This window comes from Pelmatolapia mariae, linkage group LG9, assembly GCF_036321145.2.
Source record: "Pelmatolapia mariae isolate MD_Pm_ZW linkage group LG9, Pm_UMD_F_2, whole genome shotgun sequence".
In the NCBI taxonomy this organism is placed as follows: domain Eukaryota; kingdom Metazoa; phylum Chordata; class Actinopteri; order Cichliformes; family Cichlidae; genus Pelmatolapia; species Pelmatolapia mariae.
This window is the reverse complement of record NC_086235.1, coordinates 23296493-23313489: the sequence shown is the minus strand read 5'-3', so window position 1 is coordinate 23313489 and position 16997 is coordinate 23296493. Positions and strand designations below refer to the sequence as shown.

General features: G+C 39.6%; 4 protein-coding genes across 5 annotated transcripts in view; 3 read left to right on the top strand and 1 right to left on the bottom strand.

Moving 5' to 3' along the window:
- The first annotated feature begins 2864 nt into the window (after positions 1 to 2864).
- On the top strand, positions 2865 to 5902 carry si:dkey-73n8.3 (uncharacterized protein LOC100150965 homolog). The gene is made up of 7 exons (XM_063483800.1): positions 2865 to 2957; positions 3060 to 3175; positions 3566 to 3721; positions 3825 to 3929; positions 4106 to 4315; positions 4722 to 4914; positions 5747 to 5902. The coding sequence occupies exons 1-7, from the start codon at positions 2944 to 2946 to the stop codon at positions 5847 to 5849; spliced, it is 897 nt and encodes a 298-aa protein (XP_063339870.1). The 5' UTR covers positions 2865 to 2943; the 3' UTR covers positions 5850 to 5902.
- A 244-nt stretch (positions 5903 to 6146) lies between these two features.
- On the top strand, positions 6147 to 12100 carry zgc:112332 (uncharacterized protein LOC553712 homolog). Its single transcript, XM_063483427.1, has 7 exons — positions 6147 to 6377; positions 6792 to 6907; positions 8882 to 9037; positions 9331 to 9435; positions 10608 to 10817; positions 11437 to 11629; positions 11819 to 12100. The coding sequence occupies exons 1-7, from the start codon at positions 6367 to 6369 to the stop codon at positions 11919 to 11921; spliced, it is 894 nt and encodes a 297-aa protein (XP_063339497.1). The 5' UTR covers positions 6147 to 6366; the 3' UTR covers positions 11922 to 12100.
- A 1159-nt stretch (positions 12101 to 13259) lies between these two features.
- On the top strand, positions 13260 to 15044 carry sec61g (SEC61 translocon subunit gamma). The gene is made up of 4 exons (XM_063483830.1): positions 13260 to 13367; positions 13752 to 13855; positions 14028 to 14130; positions 14876 to 15044. The coding sequence occupies exons 2-4, from the start codon at positions 13762 to 13764 to the stop codon at positions 14883 to 14885; spliced, it is 207 nt and encodes a 68-aa protein (XP_063339900.1). The 5' UTR covers positions 13260 to 13367; positions 13752 to 13761; the 3' UTR covers positions 14886 to 15044.
- A 120-nt stretch (positions 15045 to 15164) lies between these two features.
- The window catches only part of tpk1 (thiamin pyrophosphokinase 1), an 87418-nt gene continuing 85585 nt past the window's right edge, over positions 15165 to 16997 (bottom strand). For both annotated transcript variants that reach the window (XM_063483827.1, XM_063483829.1), the window contains exon 9: positions 15165 to 15792. In XM_063483827.1, coding sequence (XP_063339897.1) covers positions 15647 to 15792 — 146 coding nt within the window. In that variant the 3' untranslated portion in view covers positions 15165 to 15646. The remainder of the gene's footprint in view (positions 15793 to 16997) is intronic.

Below are 16997 nucleotides of genomic sequence, written 5' to 3'. Positions count from 1 at the left end.
GAACTGTTAATTTATAGCCCTGCCATATGTATGCAGCTTTGCAAAAAACAAACAAACAAAAAAATGTACATATAAATCAAATCTATTGCAATGAATTACTGAAAGACTATTTTGATTGAAATTAAATATGTTTTGCATCTAATTTTTTTCACGGATGGCTGCCATCCTGCATTCTGTGGTTACTCTTGGTCAACTTTCCTATTTTAGGGGGGGGATGATTGACAAAACACAACCAAGGCTTCATTTATCTCCACAAGATGATCTATAATCTTTGTGAAGCAATGCTAATTACACATGTGGCAAGGCCTCTGTGCCTTTGTCCCTGTGTTGACAGACAGGCAGCCTTTCATCAGGCCCGGGGATGGCAAGCAGCTGTGAGGAGAAACTAATCTAGCAGTCAGACCAGCTAGCGTCACAGAGAGACCACATGAGAGGAACTGGCAGCACTCATTTGGGCCTGGTTTGGGTCAGCAGGAGTATGTTTATATATGTGTGTATGTGTGTGTGCATGTGTGTAAGAGTGCGTCTTGTCTCAGCTTATTTTATGGTTGTTTGTGAAAACAGGAAGTTATGACTAGCTTTCACATGGTTTACATGAGAACTGGCTGGCTGGCCAACACAGAGCCCGACTGCACATTTAAATGATTTCAGCTTTTTCTTTTCTTTTCATGTGTGAGAGAACAGCCTTTCATTTGACTTATATGTAGGGTAGCAACCACCTTGTGTTGCTATAGTGCGCCTCCTAGTGGTAAGTGCAGGTTAAGATGATAAACAAGACAACAAATCATGGATAAATGTTCATGTTTACAGTTTCAGCAACACAGGAAATGAGATGCGTCTGTTTGTTGCATTTATATAGGCATTTCTAAACAGACATAGACATATTACTGTGTACCACTTCATTTTTTAAATTACAATTTTAAAAGAGGAATCAAGATCACTGGAAAAGAGGAAATGCGCTATTGAGAAATGGTTTCTTTTATACTCCAGCACTTTCGAGGCCTGAGAAAAAGCCCAATCAGCTGTTGGTTTAATAACCTGACAGTCGGTGTAACCAGGTGACAGCGCAGATCTGCGGAAAGCACCAGAAAATCCACAGTGCTGATGTGCTGAAATTACAGTCATCTCACCTGTGGAAGCAAGTTTTGGATTCCAGCTGCAGACTCGCAAAAGATCATTACAGCTGAGATTCGTTACTCAGCACTGACAGCAGATGGAGTTTCTAGTTTCTTCAAAGATAATGATTTTGCCTTTGAGACGATATAAATATGATGAACTGCTTTGAATGGAAGCAGCAGATGGTAGCTGATAAATACATAATGAATGAATGAAACTGTGTGGGACTTTTACATTTTTATACATAAGAATCTTTTTAATGAGTGTCTTATAAATTTAATTGAAAAATTTGCTCTTATGATTTTGTTACATCTACGACACAGTAATAATAGACAGTAATAATAATAATAATAATTCTAATGCAGAAAAGGAAGAAAATTTTCAGAGAAAAGGTAAATACAGCTACATACAGTCATGTGAAAAAATTAGATAAATACAACCGCGAAGAACTACAAATATGAGCATACGCTGTGTCAACAAAAACTAAGGCAAAATGCAGAAATAGTGTGTGAAATGCTAAACACACCCTTTTAATGCTTCCATAGGAATTAAGAGTGTAAGTAGCAGCCAGGTGATGCTGATCAAGTACTTGTAATTAATACATCAGCATCACACAGTAAGTGCGAGCAACTCTAAAAGCAGGGGTTTTGGCTGTTTGTTTGTGTGGAAGCACAATGCCAAGGCGGAAAGATATTAAGAATGATTAAAAGAGGCTGTCTGTCAGTCTGGAAAGGGTTATAAGGCCATCACTGAGCACAGTGAGCTAGATTGGCAACTGCAAAACATTCTAGACAGTTGGCAATTTTGCTGAGAGCAAATGCACTCAGATCGGGCCATTATTGTTCAAAAGGAAAGTATGACTTTTTTGGAAGGGTTGCAGGACAAACACTCTTTTCTCTAAAAAGAACATAGCAGAACGGCTTAGGTTGGCACAACTGCATCTGAACAAACCACAAAACTTCTGAAACAATGTCATTTGGCCAGATGAAACCAAAGTAGAGTGTTTGGCCTTAATCCACAATGCCACATTTCTTGAAAACCAAACACAGCATATCAGCACAAATGCCTCATACCAAGTGTTAAGCATGCTGGTGGAGGAGCGATTATTTGGCCTTGTTTTGCCCCCACAGGACCTCAGCATCCTGCTGGGGTTATGATGAGTCTGTTTTCTGTGTCTGTCACAGGGATAACACAGAGAGAGGCGGAAAACCGTTCACACTCACAATCCCACCTACGGCCAGTTTAGAATCACCAATTAAACTAACCCCATTTATGTTTTTGGACGGTGAATGCAAACTCCACTGAGTCCTGCCTGGATTCGAACCCTGGATGTTGTTGCTGTGAGGGGATAGTGCTAGTTCTTGTTAAATAGCCTTATATTAAGACATGCTAAGGACCAGGGATTTTTATTGATACCTGATTTATAAATCCTTAGAATTGAAAAGGGTTTACTTTCCTTTTACAGTAAATAAAGATTCGGTGTCTTAAATCTAGTTTGCTGAGTCAGTTCAAATACTTAGTTTGGTACGCATTATTGAGCTGAAACCTCTTTAACAAATACTTCTCTGTTTCTTTGATTCTTTAAAATACTACATCACCAATCATATGACACTTATCTTGGATACATTTTGAAATTCCACCTTAATTGATTAGCACCAGTGATGAGTTCCAACAGAGGGGTATTTCTTTCTGACAACAGCTTACCATTTAAAAGGCGGTCATGTTTGCTTTCTCTCTCAGTCCTGTGCCTCCACATCTCTGGGACTTTTCAACATCAGCTAAAACAATTTTGGGGTAGGGATATCGCAGTTTTATTTTACTTTGGAAATGCAAGCAATCAGGTAAGTTTTTGTACATCGTCACCAGAAAGGGGGGGAAAAAGTCTGATGGTAGCTTTTCATTCATCCATCTGAGATAAAGGCTTTATGTACCTCACTCCACAGGTCTCTCTTCATCCCCACATGGTCTTCAGATACACGTCTAGATGGGAAGACAGCTATAGTGACGGGGGGCAACAATGGAATAGGAAAAGAGACAGTTAAAGACCTGGCTAGCAGAGGCAAGCAAACAGCGCTGCACATATAAAGACAGCAAATGCAATGATGAGTAACAAATTTCTTTACAATTGTTGTCATATTCTTTCTCGTCTGCGTGACTCAGTGTACTTGTGAACTTGTGAACTTGAAGCTTAGCACGCTCCCGTAAATATAATAAATACAATCAGGTGACTCAAACATAAACTGTCAAATTTGATGAAAATGCATAGTTCTAATGAACTCATGTATCAGTACTGGTTAATCAAAGGCAGGCAGAGGGATTAAGTTCAGAGCATACTGCCACGACACAAAGACTGCCAAACTGGCCCAGACATATGTGTTGAAATCGTGCTATCTTGTTCAAATGTCAAACATGCATGTACACGCAAACAAGAGGAATTAATCTCCCGTAGGTGCCCGGGTGATCTTGGCGTGCAGAGACATGGCGAAGGGAGAGCAAGCTGCTTGCGACATCGTGAGGGAGGTGAAGGGAGCGAAGGTAGTCACCAGGCAACTGGATCTGGCTGACACCAGATCAATATGCCAGTTTGCCGAGAATATCTACAACAGTGGGTGGCACACGCAACACACACGCGGACTTCAGAGTAGTGCGTGCATTCTTTTTTCCTTCTAAATACTGTGATGGTGGTAACAATTATCCTGTTTTCACAGCTGAGAAAGCTCTTCACTATCTGATCAACAATGCAGGTGTGGCTGTGTGTCCTTATGCCAGGACAGTGGATGGATATGAGATGCAGTTTGGAGTCAATCACTTGGGTAGGAGGAAAAAACACACAAGGTTTAGTTAATGACAAACATGTTAGATTGAAACAGACTTTAGCAAAAGAGCAGATGAGTTGTCAGTCAGCCCCTGTTGTTACTGCTAAATATGTGATCAGTGATCAGTGGTTGCTTAAAACTCCTCACCGTTTTCTCTCCTACCACCCATTTAGGTCATTTCTTCTTGACTTTTCTGCTGCTGGACTTGCTGAAGCACTCGGCCCCATCTCGGGTCATCAACCTGTCCTCAGCAGCTCACTTCTTTGGCAAGATCCATTTTGATGATCTGAAAGGGGAGAAGGATTACCATCACTTCAGGGCCTATGCACAGAGCAAGCTGGCTAATGTCCTGTTCACCAGAGAGCTGGCCAAAAGGACAGAAGGTAGGGACGCAGAGATTGAAATATTATCTAGTCATTATGTGTCGTGCTTTGCCTGTCTGCCTCGCCTTCCTTATGCAAGGAGAAAATGGATCTTATCTCAACAGTGTGAGAGTCCCATGCCTCAACCACAACCGCTCTGGGCGACATCAGAGCACCGGGAAATAAGTTGTGTTAAAGACTTAATTGTTGCCCAGCAAATCACTCCTCATTCACTATTAATGTCGTCATTTCTTCCCAGATATGAGTCAAGGCTTTCTGTAACTTTTTTTTTTCTAAATCAAGTGAAACGATATATTCTTGGTGTTTTACTTCCCTGATGTGTCCACTCATGTGTGACTACAAGCTGTTATCAAGGATCTGCTTCATTTCATGTTGGATAAATAATATTTTTTACCAATCCCTCCAGTTCTAGGTATCACGGCCTACTCAGTTGACCCCGGCTTGGTGAACACTGACATTTTAAGGTATATAAGGCGCCCTCTTCTGGATATAGTCAAGAACTTCGGGTTTCTGATCAAGACCCCAGCAGAGGGAGCCTACACCACCATCTACTGTACCGTCACTCCTGAGAATCAGCTGGTCACTGGAGGATACTACAGGTCAGCGTGAAACACAAAAGAAGGCACTCATTCAACTAAATCCGCGAGCAGTCTCAGCTTTTATTAAGCTCTATAATTTATAAACGATGGAGTATAAACTGGAATATTTTCCTTTAAAGATATTGACCACTGAGCAAACTATTTATAATTACAGACAAAACCTTTCTTAATCACTATAAAACAGGAGTGATTAAAGAATCATGAAAGACAAAAGGAGCCACTCATCGATATCATCCTAATAACTCTTAATACACTTAATGGGTAATTACTAAAGATCTATGAGTCATTCTGTATAAGTGATTCATTAGATAATAAATATTTTATAAGTGCATAAACACCATCATAACTTCTGGCATCACAGCTTACTGATGCCAGCCTGCTCTTATTGAAAAGTGAACACATTTCTCCATTTTTGACACCTTTCTTAGAAAAAACAGTGTTATTTTTTTTTTCAGTCTCCAAATCTCTCAGCACGAGCCTCCTGCATACTGTATCTCCACACACAACTGACATTTGATACATTTAAACCGAGTCTATTGATGGTCACGCAGCCCTGAAGCAATGAGTAACTGAAGTAACAAAAAGAATAAATTAGAAATGTAATGATCAATGAAGAAAGTGTGGAGTTCGATTAATTTACACGTAATAATGCACCAAATATTACCTTACAGTTATCTCATCGTGTCTCTATTTTATCTACTACCTTCTAACTATCAGCTGATTACATTTTAATTATCACATGTTTTAGTGCACTTTATGTTACAGCGATGGAAATGTATAGCTCACTTAAACGATGTACTTAAGTATTGTCCATTCACCCCTTTCTCTACAGTAACTGCTCCAGAGCAGAGAGCTCCAATGCCGGCCTGGATGACGGCACAGCCCTGAAGCTGTGGGCTGTGAGCTGCCACCTGTTGGGCATCCGCTGGAGATAAACTTCACCTTTGATCTGAAGGCTAAGACAAATGTAACCGCTTCCAATAAAGAAACATCCCTGATATAGCACTGTGTGTCCTTGTGTGTCCGTTTGTGAGTGAAAAAAAAAGACTTCCCATTTTTACTAGACTGTTACATCATTAGGATTTTAGCTCTGGCATGCTGCTACATAACGAAGTGAGGCATTTTTTAACTTTGGGTTTTCCACGCTCTCGGTGGTATCACACACTGCAGTGGTGAATTATCACACTCTCGCCTCAGCTAACCCCATAACTCGAGTCTCTCCGACAGCAGGAGGCGGCAGGAGAGCCGGCTGCTCCCCCAGCCTGTAACTTGTGAATCAATTATGCGTCAGCCCGCCCCTGATTGGCCCCGGCAGCTATACGCAAAAGAAAACGAGGAGAGGTGGCTGACAGATGAAAAGCACGGAACCCGCTGATAAAGTGTTGTGGCGGAGAAAGGAGCTGTATTGTCGCAGAGGTCCTAAGGTGGAAATCTGTTGCTCTTTGAGGAAGAATGTACTGCAGGTAGGAGAAAAATACATAAAATAGAGCCTGCAGAAAACGTTAAAGGTTAGGTAGCTGGCTCTAATAATACCAGCAGTGTGAGATATTTGAAGATTATCCACTGTGTCACCAGATTTTGCACAGTGATTTGCGTCGCACCCCGTGGTTTTATTAGTGTTTTTATGCTAATTTTGAAAACGGAAAAAAGAGCTTTGAGCATGAATCTATTTAAACGACTTGCGCAATTATTTTGGAAACCAACTGATGTAATATACTCTGTTACAGATGCAGTATGTGTAAAGTAACTCTGATGTTGAATAGTTAGTATGAGAGCGTGTGCTGATTTATAGACTCTTTTGTGTCCAAATAAAGATCAGATCTTTAAAACTTTGAGGAAAAATATATAATCAGTGCTTTTACTTGCCTCTTGTTCAGGGGTGTGTGCTGTAACCACTGGTCTTCTGAGGAGAGGTTAGATGGGAAAACAGTGGTCATCACTGGAGCCAACACTGGTATAGGCAAAGAAACTGCCAAGGACCTGGCAAGAAGAGGTACTGTGCCCAGCTGCGGGTCTTTCTCCATCTGCCTCTGTCTATCAGGTTTTCAGACGTGTGCCTGCCTCTTTAATTTACACTAACTGGCAGGCTGTGACTTACAGTACATATCCCACTCTGTCCTCGTGATTTAAGCACTAAGAACACTTATGTGATTGGGCTAGGTCCAACTTGCTTGGCATACCTAAGTCTATCATGAATCTGAATAAAAATATAGATAAGAATTTGTGGGTTTTTTTTGTTGTTTTGTTTTTTAATTTTTTTTTTTAAATGAGCATCTTGGTTAATGTTTCAACGATTCCAGACGACTGACAGAAATTGAAGACAGATGAGGCGTCGCAGGGACAGAGGGAGCATTGTGAGGGTCCCCTGCAGGGCCAGACATGAAACAAAGACAGTGCATCTAGCAGTCGTGCACACACATGCACACACACACACATGCACACACATATATGCACACAGAGTGAGTAATATGAAAGCTGGTTCTGCATACAAGACTCAGTTTGTTCAGCCATCTGCATCATGACGGACACAGCATGCCACATACACCTTCCTCAGTTTAAGAACAACCAACATGTAATTTTTTTTTTAAAATTTACACTGGCACCAGTATAAAATAACCCACAGTAATAATAATAAAGCTAGATTCCCTGCCTTAAAACAAAGTAGAAGGAGGCACAGCATCATCTTTCAGCAAATTGGATTATGCAACAATGTGATGACAACATGATTGGATTTGCAAAGATTGATAACGAGAAGCGATTCCTTCAGGCACTGCATCTCAACGTTGTCAATCATTTGTTATGATTTTGATCTAAATTTATTTTATTATTATTATTATTATTATCATTTACTAATTTATTTTACTTTTTGGTCCATGTAATGCGTTGTCAAAGGAAGCTGTCCATGTGAAATTTAATGTTTATGAAGTGAAATGAGGAAAGACTGTCATGATTACATATCATAATGAGTGTGAATAATCAGTCTATGATCAAAACTGACTCAAGCCATTCTTTTCTTTTTATTACAAACTCAGATGATTTGCGCATGTGAAAAAAAATCATCTGCTGAAAGATCTTGGACGTGACTCAGTACACGCCTCTTGGACTTGACTCCCACTGTTTGTTTACTATTTTATTTAATTGTGTGAACTCGGCTTCCCTGTTGATGTGGGAATAATTTGGTCCTCAGGATGGAAACAAAGACGGCAGCAATAGGATGGAGACGCTATATTACAACTAGTTAATGGCTCCCATCTTCTGTAATTACTGGGCGCAGCAGCTATTTTGCATATGTGTGAGTGTGTGAAAATGACAGAGTTTGCAGGAGAGCGTGTGTGTATGTGTGTGTGCATATTTGTGCCTGCATATGGGTGAAAGAAAGGGTGGGTGCATGTGTCCTCAAACCCCCCCTTCTGTGCTCATTAAGAAGAATGCATGGTAATCTGTGTCAGAAGCGAATGAGAACGACACAATTGAGAGGGTCTTGTGTTTGTTCGAGTGGAGCAGTTGGCTAAATGAGATGCTGAGTGAGAGCTTAGAAAACATTAGAGGACAATCTGAAGAACCCTGATAGATTAAGGTTCTTTATTTAATGCTGGGAGCTTTTGTATCCCACCAAATGAGCAAAGCTTTTTTTTTTTTACTTTGTAGTTTTAAGTTTGGGAACTTTGCCTCTTTTGAACTCTACTGTTCAAGTATTAGGGTTGTACAATACGACTGCTGTGAAAATGGCTATCGTGGGGTGTCTAAAAATCATTTGCTGCCAAAAACAGGATGTGAGCTCAGAGTGAAATTTCACACTTTTAAGAATATGATGGGAGTCAAGTCTTTCCTAATGAAACTTGGCGTGATTTAAGGTTCCTGTGCTCACCTAAACTGAAACTCTGTGAGGAAAGCGATGTGCAGTGAGGGAGTGTATTATATTATACTATTTGTCAGTAGCTCGTGCTCTGTGGATTTTACCTTCTAGGTGCACGCATCATCATGGCATGCAGAGACCTCGAGAGGGCGGAGGAGGCACGGACGGACATTTTGGAAGATACAGGAAATGAGAACGTGGTCATCAGGAAACTTGATCTGTCTGACACCAAGTCTATCAGGGCCTTTGCTGAAGTTGTTAACAAAGGTATATGTGTGTTTTTTTTTAAATCCACTTTTCCTTTCAAGAGCATAATTGTATGCCTCTTAAGGAGTAATGGACTCCTCAAGCAAACGGGGCTCACTAATTGCAGGGCTGATGTATAAATCCCTGTTTGTTCAGCCCCTCCACCGCCACTGCTGCAGATAATTAGAGGCATACTGTAAAAGCATTTGAATTTAAAAGCAGTCGTTTTATCAGATATGAAGTGTATTCGCTACATATGAAATTTTATACCCAATCTTTATCAGTTTGTGTGGTTGTTTTGTTTTTTTCTCCAGAGGAAAAACAAGTGAATATCCTGATAAACAACGCAGGCATTATGATGTGTCCCTACTCCAAGACAGTTGATGGGTTTGAAATGCAGCTAGGTGTCAATCACTTGGGTAAGTTACTCTCAGTTTTGTATTGTTCTGTCTGCATTTTTACGCCTCTTCTTTATTTTGAAATTAAGGCTCATGTTTCATATTTAGAAGCAGTCATTAAATATGTTTACACAGTTTGCTTGGCTACAACTTTTTTTGACAGCTTAGATTTGTCAGTTGATTTTAACATGAACAGCTGACAGTCATATTGTGCCTCTGACTGAATTTATGCTAAGTTTGCCTAGTGACAGGTGTATTTTCATAGTGAAAAAGGTCATTTTAAATCTGGCATTAATAACACATGCGCCAATCTGACTGTCTCACCAAGCTAGGACAATGAACTAGAGTTGCTGCTGCCAGTGTTTCCCCCCTTTATTGGACCATGGATTCTTCCTAGGTGATGTTTTCCTTCATGTTATTTTTGTCTCAGGCTGACGGAGCGGGAACACTGTGCTCCAGCATAATCTCCCACACACATATGCAAACACACAGACATGTACAAATATCCAGAAATAAACCTGTGCACTTTGACACATTCTTTATGTGTTCACATGCTCTTTTAAACAGTGATATTGTTACGCAAAATGGGAATTAATGAAAAAATAGTAAAGAAAAATGTTCTTATTAAGATCAAGAAGAGTCCCTCAATGTCTTTCAAACAAAAAAAGAAAAAGAAAACTTCTTGGCATGCATTGTACTGGGTGGCACACTTTTTACCACATCAGCAGGAATAATATCCTGTGATAATGTAAACTTTCTGACTTCTAACAAAGCAGAAAGCTCACAGCAAGGAAGAAGGAGTAGGAAAAAAACATGAGATTTGCTTGAGATTGCGACTCCTGCGGTTGTAGAGTGCCATGTAAATTGAAAACATGAGGGTGGCCGGGTTTGGTTGTCTAAATGGAGTCAGATTTTAGATTGTTCTCAGTCAGGTGGCTGGCTTTTTTATAAACACCACAGGAAGAGCTACTCTTGCATATGAGAAACAACCACACAAATTCCAGCAACAGGTATACAAGAAGCACAGCTAGTCACTGATATGATTGGTACAGTTTCCTTATGTGTCTTTTTTGCAAAATAGTAAAATTAATTATATTTGTTAAAAGGGTTATTATACATACACTACACATTAATTGCTGGGTTTGCTTTGTTAATAAATTAACAAGAAAAGGTGTTCTAATTGTTTTCATCAGGTCACGTCCTGCTGACTTACTTACTCTTGGACCTCATCAAGCGTTCTGCTCCGGCCCGTATTGTCGTGGTGGCATCGGTGGCCCATACCTGGACTGGGCTTCGACTGGATGATATCAACAGTGAGAAGAGTTACGATGCCATGAAGGCCTACGGACAGAGCAAACTGGCTAACGTCCTCTTTGCATGCTCACTCGCAAAAAGGTTGCAAGGTGAGCTTTTAGAAAATGAATATCCAAATGTGCATCATGAGGAATGAAGGCTATAACACATGGGTATCTTACAGCCATGATATGGGCACAGAAATGTGTAAAAGTGGAGCATGTGCAGACATCGTGTAGGCGGGTTTTGCTGAGAGACTCAGAGCCATGGAATCTGACTAATGGGATGAAGTTGTGCTGTTGAGTCAAGGAAGTAGATTTTTTTTTTCTTTTTTTACATTTTTACATAACAACAGTCTGGCAGCAACAAGCTTAAACTTTCTATTAACGTCACCCTGAATAACTTGCAGAAATACTTGCCTATGTCAGTACCTGTCTGCCTTCGTACCTACCCATCTGCCAACAGTTGCATTTGAGTCCCACTTCCACTTGAATGCTCTCTTTAGCTCAGTCCATTAACTCAGAAATAAACTGAAGGTGTTTTATCAAAGGCTAACATGTCTGCTATGTTTTCATTAAAAAAACTATATTCACTGTAGGGACTGGTTGAAAAAAAAAGAAATGTTACAAACCTCACTTAAAATCCCAACATGCACATATAAATAGCAGGTGACAATTGTTAGCACATGTTATTTGGCAGCATTTGTATGTGGTTGCATTTGTGTTGCAGGTACAGGGGTGAGCGTCTTCTCTCTGCACCCGGGGGTGGTTCAGTCTGACCTGTGGAGGCACCAGCACCAATGTATCCAAGTGGCAGTGAAGATCTTCAAGATTTTCACCAAGACCACAGTGGAGGGAGCGCAGACTACCATTTACTGTGCTGTAGAGCCAGGTCTGGAGAGCCTGAGCGGAGGGTACTTCAGGTACACAGACCCAGTATTTCAGTTAACAGCAAGAGCTTTTAGAGTGCCGGTGTTACCGTGTCCAGTGTTTCTACCTGGTGATAAAGAAAAAGTTACACTGGATGCAATGTTTTTTCCCCATTTTTTATAAGTTACATAAATGCAGTGCATAGTGTGTAATTCTCATTTTCTGTTTCTTTGTGTGTGCAGTGACTGCGCCCCTGCAAGGTGCTCAAGAACCGCCTCTGATGATGACTTGGCGCAGAAACTGTGGGAGGTCAGCTGTAACATGCTCGGCATCACCTGGCAGTGAATGGGATTAAAACACCTGTGCAGTGAAGACACTGTGTGTGAAAACATACTTTAAACAGCACTGCTAAGCACTTTTATACATGTATTAATGTTACTGTTTTAAAAAAAAGTAACAGGATTGTTCCAAAGACCATTTTATTTTGTAAATGATCTAAAAAAAAGCTGTACATTGTATGTTTTGGTGGGAAAAAGTGTTATTAAAAAGTGCATGATGCTTATTTCTGTGTAAAAATGTTTGTTAAAATTTGCCTACAAAGTGTTTTCAGTACTTTTTTGTAGAACTGAACAGCTTTGGAGAAAGAAAATATGTTTTTTCTATTCTTACTTACATAACTGATGAGGGCATACCTTGTTCATTCCAGTCTTGCACAGCGAGATAGAGCAAAGTGTGGATCTGGTTCTGATCAGTAAAACTCAGATCATTATAAATGCTTGCAGTTCTACCTTTCCTCCTAACAGTAGAAAGAACAATCTGGCACTATTTACAGCATGGACACATATGGTTGTAAGTGTCAGCATGTAAGAGTAACAACTACATTGCAAAATTTTGCTCGTTCGTAACCTATAGACACGTCATGTGATGTGACATGTGTGCTTTGACACTATGACACTGAGATGAGTACACTAAGTATAATGAAGAGAAGAAAGAAAAGTCATTATAAAGCAAACGCCAGAATGCTGTTTAGAAACCACATCTTAATCTACATCACATGAGGGAGGATTTAGTGCCTAAGGAATGTGGAATAAGATAAGTAGCCCATGACTAGTAATCTGTCTGAACAATGTGTGCATTCTGATTTAGATATACAGTCTCTGAAAAAAAAGATCTGGAACCCCTGATTGTAATTTTATGGATTTAAATATGTGATAAATTTAGGGGCCCTACATTCCTTTGTAACTATTTAGTTTTCTTATTTATTTTAGTTGTGAAAATGACTAAACCATTGCCAGTTTGCTGTCTGCTAGAGTGTTTCATCTTTATTAAAGGGGATAAACTCATTTTCCTATACCTAATTCTAATCCTCGACTAAAGACTTTTTAATTTTCTTGATTGTTTTTCATTTTTCAGTCTGCTATTAATGCGTTTCTGGGATGATGGCTGCAAACGTTTGCTTGCCCAAATATGTCAATAAAGCACAACTTCGATGGGATATATGATCTTACAGTATCACACCAATCCTCTTTATAGCCAGCTCCATTACATTCATGAATCTTCTTTGAGGTCTTCCTCTCTTCCTTCTGCCTGTCAACTCCAGAAAGTGTAATCGTTAAGAACACCTCCCCGCCTGCAGGGGGCGGTGCAGAGAATGATAACAGCGCATAGAATTCAATACGCATGCGCTCCTAAAGTCTACGTCAGCTCTTTCTCTACAAGGGGGTGATCTGTGTCGTAGCTACGTGGCTCTCACTTCTCTGACTTTCTTACTAAACATCACGTAGGAAATAGGTAAGCTAACGGCCGCTTTTACATACACATATGTCTTTTTCATCAGATAAATGTAGCCAACTATAGTTGGGTTGGGACCTTTTGATTTTATTTTAGATGTCGAGGTTTATTGCCAACATAACGCTACGTCGCCATAATAGTTAGCATATCTTAGGATAACGTTAGCTAAGGTCGAGTTTTAATTAAATTAACGTAACATAACTGACTTAAAATCAGCTTCGCATACTTTTTTTTTATCGTATTTTTTGTTTATTTCTTAGAAAATGAGAATATATACAGTATATTTATAATGACAAAGTTGTTAAAGCTCGGTCAGCTTAAGTCAACGTCAGCACTGAAACCAGTCCCAGCTTTAATATTGACTTGTGTTGTTTCTATCTTCAGACTAAGCACCATGGATCAGGTTATGCAGTTTGTTGAGCCCGGCCGGCAGTTCGTGAAAGACTCCATCAGGCTCGTTAAGAGGTGCACAAAACCCGACAGAAAAGGTGGGTGTTGTTTCTTTTCTTTTATTGGAAACGAAAACAAATATATAAATTTGAACCAATTGACTAACAAATTCCGGATCCAAAGAGCTCAATTATTATGATCTTTTTCTTTAATAGGGGCATTGTATTATTTCCAGTATTTTTAACAATGATTATCTTTGCCCTCACCCAGAATTTCAGAAGATTGCAATGGCCACAGCGATTGGGTTTGCCATCATGGGATTCATTGGTTTCTTTGTCAAGCTCATTCACATCCCCATCAACAACATCATTGTGTAAGTAAACAATTTATGACAAACAGCATCAGGCAGACTGTCTTTGAACAATTTTTAGATAACATTGTTTAAAACGTGCTCTAATCTGGCTCACTGATAATGTGGGGGGTTAAGGTTTTGCTCTGTATTCCTCTCAATCTGAGTCGGCTGATCATTCAAAATTGAAGTCAGTGATGACTCTTCAGACAAAGAGGGTTACTTACTGATCCAGACCCACTTCTCATTATCATCTGCCTTTACTTGTTGTTATCTAAGTTCAACCTCAATTTTACTCAGTACAATATATATGTATTTTTATTTTAAAACTCCTGTAATGTCTTAATTTTATAATGAAAAAATACTGCACTTTGATCCAGAATTTCTGCCATCACCCTTGAATCTTGTGAATCACTATGGCTCTACCATTGTTACAGTCATGTTATAGCTGCTACTAATACTATATTTCCACAGACAAATTTAACATTATTGCATCTTTTATTTAAGTCTCTGATCAAGTTTCTCTTGTATATAAATTTCATTAAATGGATGATAAAATGACACAAACTCTTCGAGTGATTAGTCATTTTTATTACACAAAACACAGGATTTAAAAAGTCACACCGGTACCGTTGGCAATTGTTTGTGTACAGTAGAAGACCGCATAAAAATACTGCTTAGGCTTCTGTTATAAAAAGTCAGAATATGTGAAAAAAAGGTACATTTGTGTTCTCATACTTAACATCCCCTTCTCTGTTTTTCCTTCTAGTGGCGGTTAGGTCCTGATCAATCAGACTTCATCACGTGGGGACAGGAGATGGCGGTGCAGTGTTAACAGCTGGTGTGATTGGGGGGAGGGGGGACTGTCGGGATGGCATTTTTACATTCTGTGCTCAACATTTATGTCACTGTGTAAATAAAAATAATTGGAAATCTGATATGTCCCGTCTACTCTATCAACATAGCACCTTTTTACAGTAGCTTGGTTTTTACCTTCTGTAAATCTGCCATCAAAAGGCACTTTTTAATTAGGCGTTCTCAATTCGATTTAATCAATAGATATTGCTAACAGCCACAGAAGGCAGGCCTGTCGTCTTGACCTCAAAGGCACACGCAGGATGTTGCTATGCAAAGTGGATATCGACACATGTAGGCAATAATGTGCAGATATTAAAACAGAATTGTTCATTTTGATTTTAACACTACAGTGTAGAAGCTCAAGGTAGGAATAGAGTTTAATTGTATAGTGCCACTTCACGTTACCATCATGAAAGACTTGCTTGAGTAGTAATAATTTGGCATTCATGACTATTGTGGTTTGAGTATGTTATTCAAAAGACAGTGGTCACCATGGTTACAGCAGAGAAATTAGCTTTTCAGCATTAGATTTTCCATTTATATCTGAGTGAACAAAAATTAAAAAGCCTGTTCAAATGTAAGTGTAAAACCTGAGATTTTTTTTTTTTTTTTCGTAGCTGATCTGGAGAAACTAGGTCACAATTCCTAACTTTTCACTTCCATTAAGAAGGATTTCTTTTTGTCATTCCCCGTTTTTACCGATGCCCATGCTCCAAAGAAGAGGCTGGTCTGTGGTCACAGTTACGGCCTTCCTGGGCTTTCCGGGGTCAGTGGGCTCGTAAGTGTTGGAGGTGCTTACCAGCTTGCCAAACTGCAGGACATCATTATCTGGACAGAGGAGACAGAAATATAACAATTACACACAATACTAATGGCAGACCAAGTGACACCACACTTAATGCTCTTTGGCTGTTCATTATATTGCTGCATGCCAGAGTCTTTTTTTTTTCTTTGAGAAGTGGTCTGGATCAACATGGTCTTGGATAACAATTGTGAGGCAGGGTGGTCCACATGACTTTGGATTGTGCAAAGCAGTGTGAGGCCACACGTGGTTTTACAGCCAAATCCACAAAGCGTCTTGAATATTCCTACTTTGTGATTACTGAAGTAATCACAGTCATTACAGTTATGTCCTCATTTTAATTGCCAGTAGCAGGGAAGGTAACCACTAGGGTATACAAGTCACATACCACATATTCTTTTGTTTTGTGATTTTATACACAACAAGCCTTCAGTACTTTCCCAACAACTACAAATGATTTGACTAAAGCAGCTGTCCAACAGTGTCCTCAAGTGGTCAAACTAGGAAACTCAGTAGTACCCATGCAACCCACTGTAAGACAAATTTTGCCATCTGCTGGTCCTTTATTGGGAACTTATTTAGCCTTTGCTGTAGAGAACTAAATTCATTTTAGCCTCCTTACACTGACTCCCACTAAGCTTTAGACCTGATCTTAAGAACAAAGCAGGGTATGAAGAGGACTGGTGCAAAACCATTCACATAGTTAAGAACATAATATCGCTTTTTACATCTTTATATTTTGCTTTAAAATAATACATACAGTAATTTATTGAAACATGACAAACATAGATGGAAATACAATACATAAGGCAAAAACAGTGTTTAATTCTGACAATCTTCAAAGTCACCATCTGCTAGGACCACCTTTCTTGCTTTGTTTACATAGTCTTCAGGAATAGTTCTCCAGGCTTCTTAAATGGCATTGGAAGCTCTTCCTTGGATGTTGGCTGACTTTTGTTTATTTTTCTGTGGAGATGATCCCACAGTGCTTCAAACATTTTGTGGCCTGGGCTCTGAGGAGGCCATTTAATCAGTGATAGCGGTCCACTGTGTTTTTCTCTCCAGGTTGGTTTGGGATTGTCATTTTTTCAACATTATTATGCTGAAAAATGAAGCAGATACTTTTCAAATGGTACTGAATGGTGTGTTAACTCCCTCAGTTTTAACAAGATCTCCAACACCACTGTATGAAATGCAGCACCAAATAATGACAAAGCTGCCTCTGTGTTTT